At 46.7% G+C, this 18313-nt stretch overlaps 1 protein-coding gene across 2 annotated transcripts in view; it reads left to right on the forward strand.

The window, feature by feature from the left end:
* The window catches only part of SMG6 (SMG6 nonsense mediated mRNA decay factor), a 1283123-nt gene that overhangs the window by 29258 nt on the left and 1235552 nt on the right, over nucleotides 1–18313 (forward strand). For both annotated transcript variants that reach the window (XM_086955188.1, XM_086955187.1), the window contains exons 2-4: nucleotides 93–1818; nucleotides 15892–16084; nucleotides 16985–17095. In XM_086955188.1, the coding sequence (XP_086811314.1) occupies nucleotides 101–1818; nucleotides 15892–16084; nucleotides 16985–17095 (2022 nt within the window). In that variant the 5' untranslated portion in view covers nucleotides 93–100. The remainder of the gene's footprint in view (nucleotides 1–92; nucleotides 1819–15891; nucleotides 16085–16984; nucleotides 17096–18313) is intronic.

An 18313-nucleotide genomic window follows, 5' to 3' on the forward strand; every position in this document is an offset into this window, starting at 1 on the left:
CCTATGTATGCGAGAGATGCTCAATTATCTATTCTTTACATATGTTTGATTTTTTTCAATTGACTAATGTTTTCATTTCGACTTTCTTTTAGATAATACAATGGAGATGAAGCAGCCTAGGCAGCGAAAGGACAACCGTCGTCCAGACATGGAAATTTACAAACCTGGACTCTCCCGCCTGAGAAACAAACAAAACCTGATTAAACTGGAAACCTCAAGAAGCGAGGGGAATTGTTCAGAGGAATCCAAGAATGAGGGTGGCTTTGGCCAGACTGTAGAGAACGAGTCTCCTCAGCAGAATGGCCTCCAGCATGAAAGTGGAGAGACAGAGGGATTATATGGATCATCATGTCAAGAAGATTCGTCCAACCCGAGTGACCCATACTCTAAATTTGGCAAAAGAGCGAAGAAGCCTGATCAGCAGATATATCAGCCCAGCAGGCGTATGCAGGTGAATGAGCCCTCAATGGAGTTCGCTGATGAGGAACTTGCCAAGAACACAGACGAGCTGAGAATCACACAGGAGTCAAAGTCAGAGGCAAAGCGCGTTGTAGACTGCAAAAATGCACCTTCCCCACTTTCTGAAAGTATTCAGTCTCCACTGGTTGAAAAGGCAAAAAAATGTGGAAAGGGCAGTGATGACATGAGACCTGGAAAACCAACACTGGATGAGAAAGAGTGTGGGCCTACGAAGCGTTACTCCCACTCAGACAAGCGCCGGACCCGGCACAGATTTTGCAGCACCAGCTCTGCTGGTAGCAGCAACAGCAGTGGAGAGGGAGTAGTGCAACCTGATGGTAGCAAAAGACGACAAGACCGGGGGAAAGTGAGCCGAGAGAGGCCCCGCCCAAAAAAGCAGGTGTCTACCTCCTCCACTGACTCATTGGATGATGACCGATTGCACTTAGCTGAATCACCTGGGAAAGAGACACATGAGTCAGACTGGGGCTTGGGCCGGAGAGCAGATAGTGAGAGGAAAACTGCTGGCAAAGAAAACCGGGGCAGTCACCAAGGCTCCTTCCAAGGCAGGACCTCCAGCACCCACCTTCCTGCGAGCCGTGGTTCTCGAGAGGACAAGGGGAGGAAGAAAGAACCAAAGATTCTCCAGCGAGCAGATCCTGCAAGCAAAAGGACTGAAGGGAAAGACCTTAATGGAAATGCCCCAGGGAGAGGCCGAGGAATCCTTGTCCTCCCAGCTAACACCAACTTAGCTAATAGAGGCTCTCCTGAATCTAGCAATTCTGAGCTGAAGCTTTTGTTTGGTATGGGTGGTAACAGCAAGGGTATTAGAGGAAGAGGTCGTGCCAGTGGCAATCGCCGTCTTTGGGACCCAAACAACCCAGAGCAAAAACCTGCACTGAAGAAACAAACCTCGCAGTTGCACTTTTTGGACACCGATGATGAAGCCCCTCCCTCTTCACAGGGAGATTCACTCTCCGCTTATGCGCGACCTGCTCAAGCTGCTTACTATAAGTTTCAGAATTCTGACAACCCCTACTATTATCCCAGGCCTGGTATCCCAGGCTCTCAGTACCCCTATGCCGGCTACTCGTTGCCATACTCTGTGGACCCCCATACCGGTGTGTATCCCAGTTCATATTATCCAGGATACACAGCCCCTTCTGAGCATTACCTGCCTGTTCCCTTTGCTGGCAGCCATTTGAGCCCTGAGGAGATGGAGCAGCAGGTTCGTACCCTTCAGCAGCAAGAGCTACGGCAACTACTGCGTGTGGCAGACAATCAGGAGGTACAGCTCAGCAACCTGCTATCTAGGGATCGTATAAGCCCAGAGGGTTTGGAAAAGATGACTGTGCTCAGGTAGGAAGCAAAGTATCAGAGTACTGATCATCAAGATATTGTATTATTGCTTTCAGCAGTAGCTATAACAAATACATACATAGACAATAAAACAAAGCAATAGGAAGGCAATAAAAACATTCGAAAAGAAGATTTTAAAAAAGTACTAAGGGGAAAAAGGTTAAAAAGAACCTACTGTGGGAGGGTATATATAAAAAGTATTAAACGCATACATCATAACAGCAAGAAGATAACCTAAAATACTGTTAACACGCACCTGACATCAGGGCTTGCCACAGCCCAGACCTATTTTTTAGTCTCTTCATCAAGATCAAGGCAGCCCATAGATAAAGGGCTACCACTTCCTATATCAGTAGGAGATCTGTTCTGACAAATTGTATGTGCCTTATTACGGGTAGTGGTTGAAAATTGTTTCGAAAGGAGCAACAGCTGCTTACTACACAGGTATCTAGATTTAGTACAAAGTAAGACATGTAGCAGAATTTCCCCCCCTCACCCCCCCCCCGAAAACTCACAAACATTATTAACAGATGCATTTGCTGAAAATGTAGACATGTATACTCTACTAGTGGGAAGAACCTCCAAACAAAATTTGAGATATTAAGTGTAGCGTGCCTCTAAAAAAATAATACATGTTGAGGCACATCTGTATCTCAAACCTTTGCATACATTTAATTGACAGATGACTGGCCGTCATGCACGACATGGCATGGTGGGCAAAATCATCCCGATCACCATTGCTGGGTGTAGCACTTACTTTATTGGATTTAAAACTCACTTGGGCTTTAGAAAAGAAACCAGAATTGGTAATACCGGTAGGTCTAGTTTTATTGTGCTGCACCCTGCAACCACACAGGCACAGCTCTGGCTCACACAGGGACACTGCTCCCCCGTACTGACTCGAGGTCCCCTCTCGTGAGCTTACAGGTTCTCACCTACACACATACAGAGAGAGCCCCCCCCCACACACACACAGAGCCCCCCCACACAGAGAGCCCCCCCACATACACACAGAGCCACACACAGACACACACACACACAGCCATACACAGGGAACAGAGGCCAGAAAAAACGATCACAACGAGGGAAGAGGGGGCAGAAAAGCAAGCACAACGAGGGGGCAGGGGGAAGAAAAGCAAGCACAACGAGGGGGCAGAAAAGCAAGCACAATGAGGGGGCAGGGGGCAGAAAAGCAAGCACAACGCGGGGCAGCGGCAGGAAAAGCAAGCACAACGAGGGGGCAGGGGGCAGAAAAGGAAGCACAGCGAGGGGGCAGAAAAGCAAGCACAACGAGGGGGCAGAAAAGCAAACACAACGAGGGGGCAGGGGGCAGAGGGCAGAAAAGTAAGCACAATGAGAGGGCAGAACAGCAAGCACAACGAGGGGGCAGAAAAGCAAGCACAACGAGAGGGCAGAAAAGCAAGCACAACGAGGGGGCAGAAAAGCAAACACAACGAGGGGGCAGGGGGCAGAGGGCAGAAAAGTAAGCACAATGAGGGGGGAGAAAAGCAAGCACAACGAAGGGGCAGAAAAGCAAGCACAACGAGGGGGCAGAAAAGCAAGCACAACGAGGGGGAGGGGGGAGGGGGCAGGGGGCAGAAAAGCAAGCACAACGAGGGGGCAGGGGGCAGAAAAGCAAGCACAACGAGGGGGCAGGGGACAGAAAAGCAAGTTCAATGAGGGGTCAGGGGGCAGAAAGGCAAGCACAACGAGGGGGCAGGGGCAGAAAAGCAAGCAAAGGGGCAAAGCTTAGACCGTAGTGACAAACAATTATGTCAGGGAGAAAAGGAGGCAAGCACTAGAATACCTATGGTACAAACTAAAGATTACTAAAACTACACACTTGTGGAATACGGACATTAGCCAGAGTTTGGTTCCCAGCTGGATTTTTAAAGTCATGCCATACAAAACAAGCACAAAGCACAAAAGGCCTTAAATTCAAGGGGGAAAAAACACAGGTAAGGCATAACTTTAATATGCGATGACCACAGCATTTACAGGCTGTTATTTGGGACACCCGTCAAGTTTGTTGATTTTGTTTAATCAACATGCTGTTAGTCCAGGATATGGACTTTAGCTTCCTTCCGAATAACTGTCCAGGCCAATATTAAGATTTTGTGTATAGGTTACAAAGGGTTGTTCGTGAATGTGCTGTATGGCATGTAACTACACTGAAAAGAGTCTTTTCACCAATTCACCACTTAGTAGCCAATATTATTTCTATACATATTTCTTAACTACAAAATAGATGCAATTCCTGGGCATGACCAGCAGACAAGGCAAACTGATTCTGTAGAGAGCTCGAGCCAAGGGCAACCTTTCCCGATGGGAGGGGGAAATGCCTCAACTTCAGAGTAGCTCTGCTGCTTGTTTGAGAACATTTATAAGGGTGCTTTTTGCTGCCTCGGCTGTCTTCTCTGCAGGAGACCAGCTTCTCGCATATCCTTTTAAATCCTCTCCTTACAGCTTCAAATATTTGTGAGATTTTAAAAAGCCATTTACAACTCTCGTGAACATTCCACCTACTATACGGTTCAAATTCAAACTACCTAAAAAATAAGGGGGAAAATGTGCTTAGAATGATGTGCAGTACTCTAAAAAGTAAGTTAATCCCATAGGCGCCACTAGAACGGTACTGAAATGCAGAAACATTGAAGGCTGTGAAAATATTGTAAAGCCAACTGATTTCTTTCAAGAGCCTCTCACGGCTGCTTTCTGTACCATCTGCTGCCTGAGGAGCTTCTGAGTGAATGGAGCTGCACTGAAGCAGAACTGCTCCCGCATTAGGGCACAATCGAGTTAGGTCAGCACACCCTGGCACCGTCACAACTCCCACCATCTCGGTACAAATGCATGACCACCTACTCCCGGAAAGCGCAGAATCAGCCACAGGGTCCCATTTCTAACACTTCCTTTACCACACGCACCAGAAATGCCCGATGGCTGCGCTTCACCACTGACTGCAAGAAGCCCAGGCCTCCTGCTGCAGAGTACCAAAAGCAACTACGTCCCGCCCCGGTTAGGCAACTGAAAAAGCTTCCACTAAACCTGCTCTGCTCTCAAGGAGACCGATTGCCCTTAATTTGCAATGATGTTTTACAACAATATGGAAGCACGGGGACCAGACTGACAGAGTCCCACATGCTAACACCCCTCCTCCCCCATCTAATCAGTTTAAACCTTCTTAAAAAGCAAGTGGAGCGGCTGCAGCGGCCAACCTCTCCCTGCGCATTCAGCGTATTGCATAACATTAACCCCGCCGCCTTCTGCGGGGCTGATATCACCTCGGTTCCATTCTTCGGCACGCCGGCTTTCCATTGGCTGCCCCCCCACCGGAGGCCACACGGGACCCGGGACAATGGCAGCCCCTCTCTCTCTTCACGTAGCATCTCTCCCTCCCTCCGATTCATCGCAGGCACGGCTGCGCCTGGGCATCTGCGCAGGGGAAACCTCACTGGGGGCCACTTTTCAATGATTTTGTTGAGTTCGGGATTAGCTGGATTAAGGGACGGTTCGTAAGGACCCCCTGCAGCTGCGAGGACGTTTCATCACGGGGTCAACATAGTTCGAACCATAGTCTGTCAACACCAATCGAGGGAGACTACACACTACACTACACTATTTAAGTTAGTACAAAGTGCCTGCCATATTAGGCAAAAACCAGCAGCCGATACACACATGAAGGTAGTCCTTTTTAAGAACGCTGTCCTAGGGTCAACACTCATTGGTCACGGTATAAACGGTGTTACCATCCGAGTAACAGGCTTCCGGCACTTAAGAGTGGGCAGGCATGTTTCTCCGATGCGAAGCAGAAATGCCTCGGAGAAACCACCATCGTTTTAGGATTCAGGGGCGTGGTTTTCTTTCTCTCCTCTTCCCATTGGCTGGAAGGTAAAATTCCAGCCAATGGGAAGAGGAGAGAAAGAAAACAGAAAGAAGCTAAACCCCCCCCACCTCCCCGAATCCGGTCTTCAACGGAGTGACGGCCCTCTCCTCCAATGGCAGGCCTCCATTTAGGAAGCCAGCCAATGGAGAAGAGGGGCGGGTTCAAGCCCCCATACTGTAGACATAAAGTCTCGGAGCGAGACTGCGCAAGCGCAGCCTTCGCTAGTCCAAGACCTAGAAAGGACAGAAAGTGAAGGAAAACAATTTCCTAGGATCACACAATTTAGTTAAGGGGGGAAGCCGTGATTAATCCCAGGTTTTCTGGTTACACACTCTGCATTTAAGCCTCTAGATGTATATGCTTTGCTTCCTGTACACCCACCTTCCCTTCCCTCCCCTCCACCAAACCCCGCCCGCCTCACTGGCTGGCATTAATGGGCAAACTCACATCACTGGCCAAATTCTTTGGTCCGTGGGAAAATCTTTGTGAGTACCCATGGAGTAGAGTGTCGTAGAGTGGAAGGGCTGTAGAGTGGAGTGGTGTAGAGTGGACTACAGTCTCAAAGTTGAATAGAGTCGTAGAGTAGAGTGGCATAGACTGTTGTGGAGTGGTGTAGAGCAGAGTGGCGTCGCATAGAGGATGTTGCATAGAGGATGTTGCATAGAGTGTTGCAGAGTTAGTGGCATAGAGCAGAGCAGTTTGCTTTGGTGTGGCATAGAGTGTCAGAATGGGGTGGCATAGAGTAGAGTGCGGTAGTGTCATAGAATAGAGTGAAGTAGAGTGGCATGGAGTGGTATAGAGGGAGTTGCGTAAAACATCATAGAGTGGAGTAGTGTTGTAGAATCTCATGGAGTGGCAAGTGGAGCAGAGTTTAATGGAGTAGAGCATCATAGAGTGGAGTATAGTGGAGTTGAGTGTCGTAGAGTGGATTATAGAAGAATGGAGTAGAGTGGCCTAGAGTGAAGTGGTGTAAAGTGCAGTGGTACAGAGTAGGTTGGCGTTGAGTGCAACCCCATAGAGTGCATTGGCATAGAGTGCAGTGGTGCAGAATAGAGCAGAGTAGAGTGCAATGGCATAGAGTAAAGTGATGAGCGTGGAGTAGAGTGGCGTAGAGTGAAGTGGCGTAGCGAGGTGTGGTGCATGGTAGACTGCAGGGGCATAGAGTGGTTTAGAGTAGTGTAGAGAGCAGTGATGTAGATTCTGATGGTGCAGAGTGACATAGCGTGTAGTGGCGTAGAAAGCAGTGGCTTGGAGTAGAACATTTTAGAGAATAGTGGCATAAAGTACATTGGTGCATCATAGTTGGCGTAGGTGCAGTGGTGTAGGGTGCATTGATTTTGAGTAAAGTTGGTGTTTAGTGCAGTGGTTTAGAGTACAGTGGCATAGCATAGAGTGCAGTGGCGTAGAGTAGATTGTTTCAGAGTTGAGTGAAGGGTGCCGGGTATAGTGGTGCAGGGTAGAATGAAGTGGCACAGGATAGTGACGTAGAGTGGTGTTGAGTGGCGCAGCATTGATTGCAGTGGCGTAGAGTGGAGTGGTGCAGAGTGGCTTAGAGTGCAGTGGCGTAGAGTGGAGTGGTGCAGGGTAGAGTGCAATGGTATAGAGTAGTGGCATAGAGTTCAGTGTTACAAAGTGGAGTGCCATAGAGTGGAGTTGTGCACAGTGGAGTAAAGTGGTCTAAAGTTCAGTGGCTTAGAGTATATTGTTTCATAGTAGAGTGAAGTGATGAGTGGCGCAGAGTGGAGTAGTGGAGGGAAAAGTGAAGTGAAGTGATGTAGAGTAGTGGTCTAGAGTGCATTGGTGCAGAGTACAGTGTTGCAGAGTGCAATGGTGAATAGTAGAGTGGGGTAGAGTGCACTAGCATAGAGTAGAGGGGGTTAGAGTAGAGAGGCATAGACAGTGGCAGAGTAAAGTGGAGCAGAGTAGAGCGGCATAGAGTTCATTGACCGAGAGTGCAGTGCTGCGGAGTAGAGTGTCGTAGAGTGCAGTGGTGCAGAGTAGAGTGACAGAGTGCAGTGGGGTGGCTTAGGGCATAGTGGCAGACAGTGCAGTGGTGCAGAGTAGATTGGCATAGAGTGCAGTGGTGCAGAGTATTAGTTTTGAATAAAGTTGTGTAGGGCGCATTGGTATAAAGTGCATTGATGTAGAGTGCAGCGGTGTAGAATAGGGCCAAAGTAAAGTGGGGTAACGTGGTGTATGCATGATTTGTAGCATATTGCCATTAAAGACTAAACATCCATGACCATTACATTTGCACTTACATAGAGTTTTACTGATAAATATACAACGCACATGCAATAATGTATGTAATAGTCATCACTGAATGTATTGACTTGGTTGCCAGCACAGTTCATTTACAGACATTTAAATTTAGTTCTGTGCTAGAAAAGAAAATATTGTACAGCCTTCCTAGTAGCCTGCATAATTGTCACATAAAACCTCCCACCTTGAAGTCAGGGAAGGAAAAATATACACCAAGCTCCCTGGGAGACACAGCCTGACATTTGACCGCCATCTTGAATGCACAGCAGATGTGAAAAGATAAGAACAAGATTTAAAGGCTTGTTTTCATAGTCAAAGTCAAACAAGCTTTATTCGACGATTGTCATAAAAGCAACTGTACATATAAATACAAGTTTAGATAAAATTATATATATTTACATTTAAAATCAAAATCCATTACACATATAAAATCAAATTATAGTACATTAGATAAGGGTTTTTAGATTGGAATACATATTAATCTTTTAGCCTTCCACTTCTGATAGTCCACGCCCAACCCAAGAATTTTGCCACAGCTATATAAACTGTTGTGTGTGTGCAGGAACGAATAATTCTAGCTGCCACCGACCCCTGTCGGTGCCCATTAATCTGCATATTGGGCATAGCCAAATTCTCTGGGGCGCAACGTACTCGGGACATTCAAATAGTAGATGGCTAATGGTTACAGAGAGCGCTGCGCAAGATGGACAAATGGCCTTGGCTCCCCCGGACCATCTACTGGTGAACGCCCGACCGGTAAGCTCCCAATTCTCAGTTGAAAGTAAAGTTTGCGATCGAAGGGTTTTTGGATAACGTCCCAGAAGGCTTCCAATTTTGGCGCTTCTTTAATGTCCATAAACAGTCCGGTCAAGGACCCAGGATCAATAGACCTAAAGGTCCTGGAGACCACAAGCTGCCAATACAGTTCTTTAAGAACCTTCTTCGGAGTGAACCTTACATTTGTTGGATCTTCCCACAGATCCCGTAAACCCAAATCAATCAAGATATGCCCTAGCCACTTGATTTCATGGGAGATGTCACTTCTAATTATATCCAGCAGGCCCCTTGAGAAGGTTTCTAATTCCGGGGTGATCCAAATCCTCCTCCAGTATAAAACTGGTCGCAGAGATGCAATAAGCGCTATTGGGGACATCCCCAGATCATAGAAGAGAGGATTCAGAGGGGTACTCTGTGGGAATTTTATTAGGTTCCTAAGAAAGGAATTTTCAGTTCCCCACATTTCAACCCCGTATAAAGTGGAACTAACCACTTTATCCTTGTAGACCGCCAATACCGGTGATATTGGTTTAGTGAGGGACTTAGAGTGCTCCTGGCTCAGGGCCCCAGAAAGCTGCCTATGTTTTAAAGTGGCCAGCTCAATTTGATGTTTCCAGCACAAGTTGTGCTGAATACAAACACCTAAATAGGTAAAAGCTTGGACCCTTTCCAGAGGACGCTTATTCATGATCATGCCACCCTTAAAAGATTTAGAAGCATTTAAAGTCATAAACTTTTATTTCTGCTCGTTTACTTCTAGGCCCGTAATTCTTCAAAGAGCCGCAAACCCTTTTGCAGCCCGCTAGGAGTTTTTGCTACTAAAAGACAATTGTCTGCGAACATTAAATTGGAACTTTTGCTCCAGCAAGGATCGGTGCATCAATATTAGTCAATAAATATTTTAGCCACATCATTAATGTATAAAGAAAATAGAGTTGGCGCCAGGACGCAGCCCTGGCGTACTCCAGTTTCCACTGGGAACTGCTCCGTGACACTCCCAGGACTCCCCCACCTGATCTGTGCATAGTGTTGTTTGTGAAGTCTTTTAACCAATGATAGCAGAGGCCCAGGCAAACCCATGTCACTGAGGACATTCCATAGCGTGGAACCAGGTCGAATGCCGCTCTTAGATCTATAAATGCGGCATATAGACTACCGTGTCCAATTATCACGGTCTTCCAGTACAGCATAGCAAAATGCAGCACCTGGTCGACCGTGCTAATTGAGGTTCTGAACCCAGCCTGCAAATGGGATAAGATCTTGTCATCCCGTTCCCAGTCAATTATTTTGTTTAAAATCAGCCTGCCAAATATTTTTTGAGAGGTGTCAATGAGGCTGATTGGACGGTAATTTCCTGGTTGGGACCTGTCCCCTTTTTTAAACACAGGTATGATTTCAGCCCCGTTCCAAGAACGGGAAATGGGGGCTCCCCTGGCAACCATATTTGACAGAAGGAGTATAAAACAACCCCAGGAATTCTTATACTGCAGAAATAGATCCGCGGGTATACCATTGATACTTGGCGCTCTACCAGGGACCACTAGATCTAAAGCACTCTGAACGTCTTTCTGGGTAAAGAGATCTTCCGAGCAAGGTTCAAAGGGGACTTCCACGGTTGATTGCGTATCCTCCCCCTTAGCATATTGTGGCTGGAAGTGTGCTACCCACTTTTCTTGAGAGACCCAATTCTGCGGTTTATCCGGGTTGCCATCCACGCCCCACTTATAGACATTCCAGAATCTTTGCGTTTCTTTGTGGGATCCTGCCTCCTTAAGGTCATTCCACCTTTTCTCATCCCAATCACGTTTAGCTCTGGAGACAGCATTTTTATAAATCAACCTGGCCGCCCTTATATTATCAGCGGACTCAGTTTTGATAGCTCTTCCCAGGTCAAGGCGGGCCTTCCTGCATTCACCTGAGTACCACCGTGGTGCCTCAGGGGTGCGGGAACCATTCCGCCCGCAGTGCTTAATAAAGAGACTTTTTAGTTCACCAAAGAAAACCTCGTGAATCATAGTTCCTTCTTCTAATTTTAAAAGATTTGTATCTACTTTAATTAGAAACCCTAAATCTAGTGTTGCCTGGGCAAGCTTGCCGATTTTAAAATCCACATCTCTTTATATAATGAAACTTTGGACCATCGGACGTGTCGCATATCATTAGATATCACAATATCTAGGGAGGGAGTAGGAACCATCTCAGCCCCAGGGTGGTCGGGAGATTCCCGATAGGTGAGGTTCATGCACAAAGGATTGTGATCACTCTCAACCCTATCTATAATTAGCATGTCTTGGAGATATCTCCACAGGCCCAGGTTAAGCAAGATATAATCTATTCTACTCTTGCGAGTGCCACTCTTAAATGTAAACGCCCCTGCCTTGTCACCTGTGGCCCTTCCATTAGTTGCTCTTAAACCTTTATTTAAACAAAGAGAATTCATTTGGGCCACTACATCGGACCATTTGCTAATCGGTTCAAGATCCAGTTTTTGAATCCCCCACTCCCTATCCTCCTCGTCTGATACATCCCAACTTCCATTCAAAAGAGGTTCAAAATTAACATTAAAATCCCCCCGACAATTATATTACAGGGGAAATGGCGACTTTCAAGTAATTCTTCCAGGAGCAATAAGACCTCAGATTTTCTACCCCCAGTGCTTTTCGCATATACATTATAAACATAGACTGGTACAAGATTTGGAAACTTAAGTCTTAGTATCTGCAAATCCCTATGGTTGGTGGGTATGGTTTTTATTTCCACATCAAGATCCTGTCTCATCCATATCGTTAGCCCTCCAACTGGTCGTCCCCTCCCTCCCTTCTCTGCAGGGATACTATAATTTAAATAACCAGGGAGATGTAGTTGGTCCATCTACCAGGTTTCTTGAAATAAGCATATTTCATATTCCCTGATAACTAGTACCCACTCAGGTGACTCTAGTTTAGACTTCAAGCCAGCTATATTCCAAGAAAGGACAGATCCAGATTTACCAATAATAGGCGCAGGGCAATCTTGCCCTGCAAACTATAAGTTGGTATCTGGGGGGATGGACTCACCAGGGGAACTAGCTGGTAAAGATTGCTTTTTAAAAGGGTTTCCTACAATACTACTTAAATCCTGCCCAGTTATTTCACTATTAGCTACTTCACTGGATATTTTTATTGGGACTCGTAATTGAAGTCAATCGTTACAGTCTAGTCTCGAACGTTCCCCGTATAAGCCCTCGTCCTGCTTCCCTCTTATAGGCTTCCAGGAATGCGGGGGGAGGGTGGTTGCTCTCATCTGAATCCTAGAATAATCCGGAGAGCAAGATCTGAATTCTAGATTTAACAGTTCTCCGGCTACCATTGGATTTTTCAAAGTGAGTTCTATGCAATCATAGGCATCACCCTGGAAAGTAAGCCTACTTGCGCGTAGAATGTCCTCCCTAATCACCGACCTGCATCCCCTTACATGCCTAATCCAGTGAATTGCTTTGTTGGTCAGGGTATCCGGTGATTCGCGATCCCTACCAACAGGGAGCTTGGGTATATTAATCAGGTATACTGATGGAGACTTACTGAGGTTTGGATTAGGTTTCATGGCACCAATGTTTAATGGAACAGAGCCCACGTGATGCCGACTAGAAGGAAGCTTCTGCTCAGCCTGGTTTACTCTATTAGTTTGCTTACCCCCCAAATGCCCTGATTCGTCACTAGTTAGGATTTGATCGTGACGCTGGGGTAAGTATTTGTCTGGAGGCACTAAATTCCCTGATCTGGCAACCTCACTAGTCCTGGAACTTTTGGGTGCAGCGGGATCTGGTCTAGAGTTTTGGCTTAACAATGAGTGAACATTTCCTGCACGGCCTACTACACCTGCCAGTTGGCGCTGGGGGCTTTAGTTGGTAAAGGACCTTTGTTACATTCCACCTTTAGATGGCCAACAACGGTAGTTAAGTGGTCAATCTTAACTTGCATACCCTTTATTAGGTCGCATAGATGGGTTACCAGTTTGAACAGAGGATTATCAGATTGATCAGCTGCCTCAAAGACCACCTCAGGGACACCTGCTGCTGGGCGTAATCCAGGTTCTGTCGCCTCCAGCCCATTATCTAAGTCTGAGTGTCTAATTTGAGCTAGAACAGTGAATCTATTGGTGCACAGTAGGTTTAAAAAATCATCGGAGCTCTGGTTGGAGATTACAATAGATCCGCTCTGGCCTGAGTTATCCTCACTATTTTTATTTAATGATGTTTTAGCCCCTGAGGTTAATTTGCCCCTAAACATTTCAGGTATAACTGCTAGTCCCCCTTTTTTACTCTTCCCACTCTTCACACCCCCAGAGCTTCCACAATTCTCCCCCCCCACCCCCCCCCTCCCCCCAGGTTGGGGGCGACTGTTAACAGGTCTGTGCAATCTTGCACAAGTTCATCAATCCTGTCCATTACGCAATTTCCTCCTGGATGTGGCTGACGCTTTCTGGTAAGCGTACATTTTTGTCTCTTCGCATGCTTTCCTCCCTTGGACGCCCCTCCAACAGAGTCATTGATGTCCTCTGGATTTTTCCTTTTCCCCATTGTTTCAGACCTATTGGCCCATAGACAGTAGGCAAACAAACAATGAACAGTACCTTTTGATAGCAGATGAAAGGGGGGGTGGCCCAGCTCTGCCTCCTCTTGCCCCGGACGGCCACAGCCCTTTGTCCGGGCTTCGCCCGGCTCGTCCCGCGCGCGTCCAGCGCTGCGGATTCCGGATTTGTTGATATATCCCGGTGAGCTAGGGGCGGGCCACCTCACAGGTGCCGTTACAAAAAACAAGGGAACCCAAAAGGTATAGTATATGGACCTTGGGCAGTATCATGTTATAGATAACAATGGTCCCTATTTTCGGAGGAAGCATCACTTACATACAATAATCATACTCTAAATAGGTAGTATGTCTTTTGTCCAGCCGGAAAAGAATTTATTTTGCAAATGTATATAAAATTAAATTGTTAGAAACATTCAATAACAGGTGGGCACAGCCGTGACCCACGAAACAGTGAGACAACAAAACGAAGCACAGAATGGCCAAAGGGCAAAGTGAAATACGTCTGTACACTCCTATTTGAAAGTTTTACCAGACTAACAGACCAGCCATCGAGCTCCTGATCTTGAAACTGTGCGATTGCGCATGTGTAAGGAATCCCTATCTCGACTATCCAAGTGGACTCCCGAACTAACACGATCCCTATCAGCTGGCTAACCGCCCCTTGTGACCCTGAGCTATCGCGCCCGCTTCTGATCCAACTTGCAGTATGCAATTTAGGTATAATGCAATTGTTAATTCATAAAGACAACAATGAAATATTATGTTGTCCTGAGGATGATGCCCAGTATCTAGTGGTGGCATCGAAACGTCGTTGACACCAAAAAACGCTATATACAATATGACTATGCAATATTGTAATGTGCAAATGATCTTAGTCTGTTAAAACTTTCAAATAGGAGTGTACAGACGTATTTCACTTTGCCCTTTGGCCATTCTGTGCTTCGTTTTGTTGTCTCACTGTTTCGTTGGTCACGGCTGTGCCCACTTATCATTGAATGTTTCTAACAATTTAATTTTATATACATTTGCAAAATAAATTCTTGTCCGGCTGGACAAAAGACATACTACCTATTTAGAGTATGATTATTGTATATAACTGATGCTTCCTCTGAAAATTGGGACCATTGTTTTCTATAACCTCACAGGTGCCAGCACACACGGGCTCCTGGTCCCTGGAGTCCTGTGCGGCGTGAGCTTGGCGTTCTGACTCCTTCGATAGCGAGTCAGCAGCAAGTAGAACCCCTCCAGTGGTGACAGCAGCGCAGGGGGAGAGAGCACAGTGGACGCAGAGGGACCCGCGCCAGCGGGTCCGGCAAGATGTTATCAAGCCCCGGTGATCTTCGGGCGGGCCTCCTCACAGGTGCCAGCACGCACGGGCTCCTGGTCCCTGGAGTCCTGTGCGGCGTGAGCTTGGCGTGCTGACTCCCTTGATAGCGAGTCAGCAGCAAGTAGAACCCCTCCTGGAGTGACAGCAGCGCTGGGGGAGAGAGCACAGTGGACGCAGCGGGCTTGTTTACAGAAAGCGAGTTTGTAGAAGAATACAGTAAACTAGGTTTGGGTAACAGGAGGGATGAACTAGAGCTGGACAGCCTATAGCAAATAAATCCACCAAATAGAAAGCCAGAAAATGTGTGTTACAAACCACAAAGTCAATAGTAAGCAATGGGCAGAATATATTCCGAGATCCACTTTCCGAATGACCCCAAGATGTAAACAAACCAGACAGGTAGTATGCTGTGAACTAATAAAAATGATGCCTGTGAGTCTGTCTTTAAAAAGTATGAATCAGAAGTGCGCCTTCAATTTGATCTGTGGAAAACATGATTTAAAAAATGGACTAAACTGGGCAGATAAAAACATTATGTAGATCACTACTAGAAAAAAGACTAAAAACAAACTCGATTTAGATGGGGCCTGACCATCGTCCATTTGATTATAAGCAGTGCTCTCTGAATCATTGTTACCAAAATACATCAAAGTGAAATAGAACCATACATAATCTGGTTTGAAGTGACATTTTTTTATTGCTGTTCACATGCTTACTTCTCACATGTGAAGTTGGCTGTGGAATGAGCACTGAACGAGACAGGGAAGGGAGTGGTTTGAAGGATTACCTGAACCGGTTTTGAGGAGTAGAAAAGCAATCCATGTGACATTTTTCCAATTTGCCTGAGGACATCTATACTGAAGAGCTACAGGCAGTGTTCAGAGTAATGGATGGGGAGGTCTAGTTGATTATCGTTGGCATACTAGAGTCCGCTACTTGATGGATTCTCAAGATCTCCACGCGAGATTCATACATTGGATCGCAATGAGTCACTGCAAACTTTGAATTACAAGGTTTTCTTAATTTCGAAATGATTGCAAAACAGTTGATTTTATTCAGAGGTAAGCAATTCATTTTTTCTGTAGTAAATTGGCAAAATATGTGGGTGAAAATCGCAATATGTATTTGCCTTGAAGTGCCGGTTGCATAGATCAGATTGGGGTAGGAATGTTGTAGAGCACCAGGATGCAGCACAACGGGTTGCGAAGAGCTTTCTTTAACGTGACCTCGTGGATCTTTTATTGTTTCAGGACAGAACTCCTGCAGCTGTATGAGCGATGCCTGCTCACTGACATAGAATTTTCCGACAGTCAAAACATAGATCAAATTTTGTGGAAGAACGCCTTTTATCAGGTGATTGAAAAGTTTCGTCAGATCCTCAAGGACCCTGCAGCAGAGAATGCCGAAGTCATTCGAAGAAAACTCCTGCAGCTGTTGGAAGAGGTAGGTGCCTCAATCTCATCCCTCAGTGAACTGATGCAGGCATCAAAGATAAGAAGTTCCTCAGGAATAGTTTGAACTGAGAAGACTTCTTATGATGGGCTAAAGCGATTTCAGCACTCTGAAGGCATGTTTTGCATTTAGGTCTTCGTGTATTTGCATTGTTAGTAATTCTCTCATGTGTATCCAAACTGTAGTAAAGGGTGACTGCACAACCTCTTCTTCTGAGCAGTCAAAGTCTATCTCCTGATCAAAGTAATTCAAAGGTAGTTCCTTCATCTCCATAATTCTTTGGACAGGACAGCATGACCGTCCTTCTGATTTTTGTGTTAAAAAGTTAAATGTAACTGATTTCTATACATCTTTTAGTTGATCGGATATGGTGAATTCTGATGTTCCATTGTTCTATATATATCGGCATTTAGTTTTCTTTGGTCACTAGTAGATGGCAGTTTTGAGGTTTTTTTGGAAGGAGGTGACAAATTCCCATGTTTCTTGGGTCAGTTGAGGGTGTTGGTGTTATTTCATTAGTAGGATCTGCCTGTACTAGTGTTTTCTAAGGCCATTGTCAGGTTATTTTTTCCCATATTTCGATGCTTGTTTTGGTAGGTGAAATTTTACTCTTTTTTTTAAAAATTATTTAATTGTACCCGTTTTTCCTTGGCCAATCTAGGACTCGTCTTTTCTTAACCCTTTTTGATTTTGGTGGGGGTAGGAGGAGTGGGCACTGTCTTCATCATTTTACATTTTGAAGTGGTTGTCCTCGAGTATCTTTGGTTAATTGAAAGTAGTGACTCCATCAGGTGTTTCCTGGTGCCTACAAGCTTAGATGTTTCATTGTTTGTTCCATTATGTATTTTGCTTTTTGTCACTTTTCTTTCTCTTATTTCTCCTTGACCACAGGGCTCTGCGTTTTTTGACAGCTTGCTTCAGAAGCTACAGTTGACTTACCAATTCAAGCTGGAAGAATATATGGACGGCACAGCTATTCGTAGCAAGCCTTTGCGCAAAATGGTACATATCCTACTTCACTTTTGTTTGGGTTGGGGGGAGGCACTCCTGAAACATCTGGTAATCCATGGTGTAAATTAGTTGTGAGGACACTGAACTTTAGTGGTGTGTCAGAATGTCTCTCACTCTTCTTAGTCATCTCCTGGTCCCCGCGAACAGCACAACACCAGACTCCGCTACGACGCCAGCACCTTCTACGCACTCAACGCCGGCCGAAACCACACCTGCTTTCAAGCCGCCCCGAAACGGACTCACGGACCTTTCTCCTGCCACACCTGCAGCTTCACCTGCGACAGAACCACCAAACCTCCAAGGACTGGCCCCAGCCACCTCCGCTGCATACTCCTCAACACTCGCTTCGCACGCAAACATGCCGTCAAGCTCTGGGATCTGCTAGACACCTCCGCCCCAGACGTGGCCTTCCTGATCGAGACCTGGTGGAACGACTCCTCGGTGCCCGATATCGCCATAGCCATCCAGGACGTCTACGAGATCACCCGCAGGGATGGCGCCAACGGAATCGGAGGAGGAATAGCCATCATCCTCAAGTCCACCCTCAAGATCGCCACCCACGCAGACGACACCCTCAACACCGCCGAACACCTGCACTTCTGGATCCTCACCGACCTCAACACCACCTTCAGAGGAACACTCATCTACAGACCCCACGGACCCTGAGCACAATTCAGTGACTCCATCGCCCACCTCGCCAGCACCCACGCACTCACCTCCACGGACTACATCCTCCTCGGGGACCTGAATTTCCACCTCAAGAAAAACAACGACGCCAACTCCGCCACCCTGATCGACAACCTCACCAACCTTGGCCTCAGACAACTCGTCACCGCACCCACCCACTCCGCCGGCCAAACGCTAGACTCCGTCTTCTCATAAAAGCACCCACGTCGCCTTCGACCACACCACAGAACGCCACTGGACCGACCACCGCTGCATCCATTTCAACTTAAATAAACCAACCACGCACCACCGCACCCCACAGCTACCTCGCTGCTGCTGGAGCAAAGTCACTGAAGACCAGCTGACCACTCTCGCCCAAAACCCACCCACCAACCCCACCAACCCAGACACCGCAGCCCGCAACCTCAGACAGTGGATCGACGACTGTGCCAACACCCTCGCCCCACTCAAGAAACCCTCCAACAACCACGCCAGCAAGAGAGCCACCTTGTTCACCGACTAGCTGCAGACCTCCAAACGCGC

Source organism: Lissotriton vulgaris, chromosome 2_1, assembly GCF_964263255.1.
Source record: "Lissotriton vulgaris chromosome 2_1, aLisVul1.2, whole genome shotgun sequence".
NCBI lineage: Eukaryota > Metazoa > Chordata > Amphibia > Caudata > Salamandridae > Lissotriton > Lissotriton vulgaris.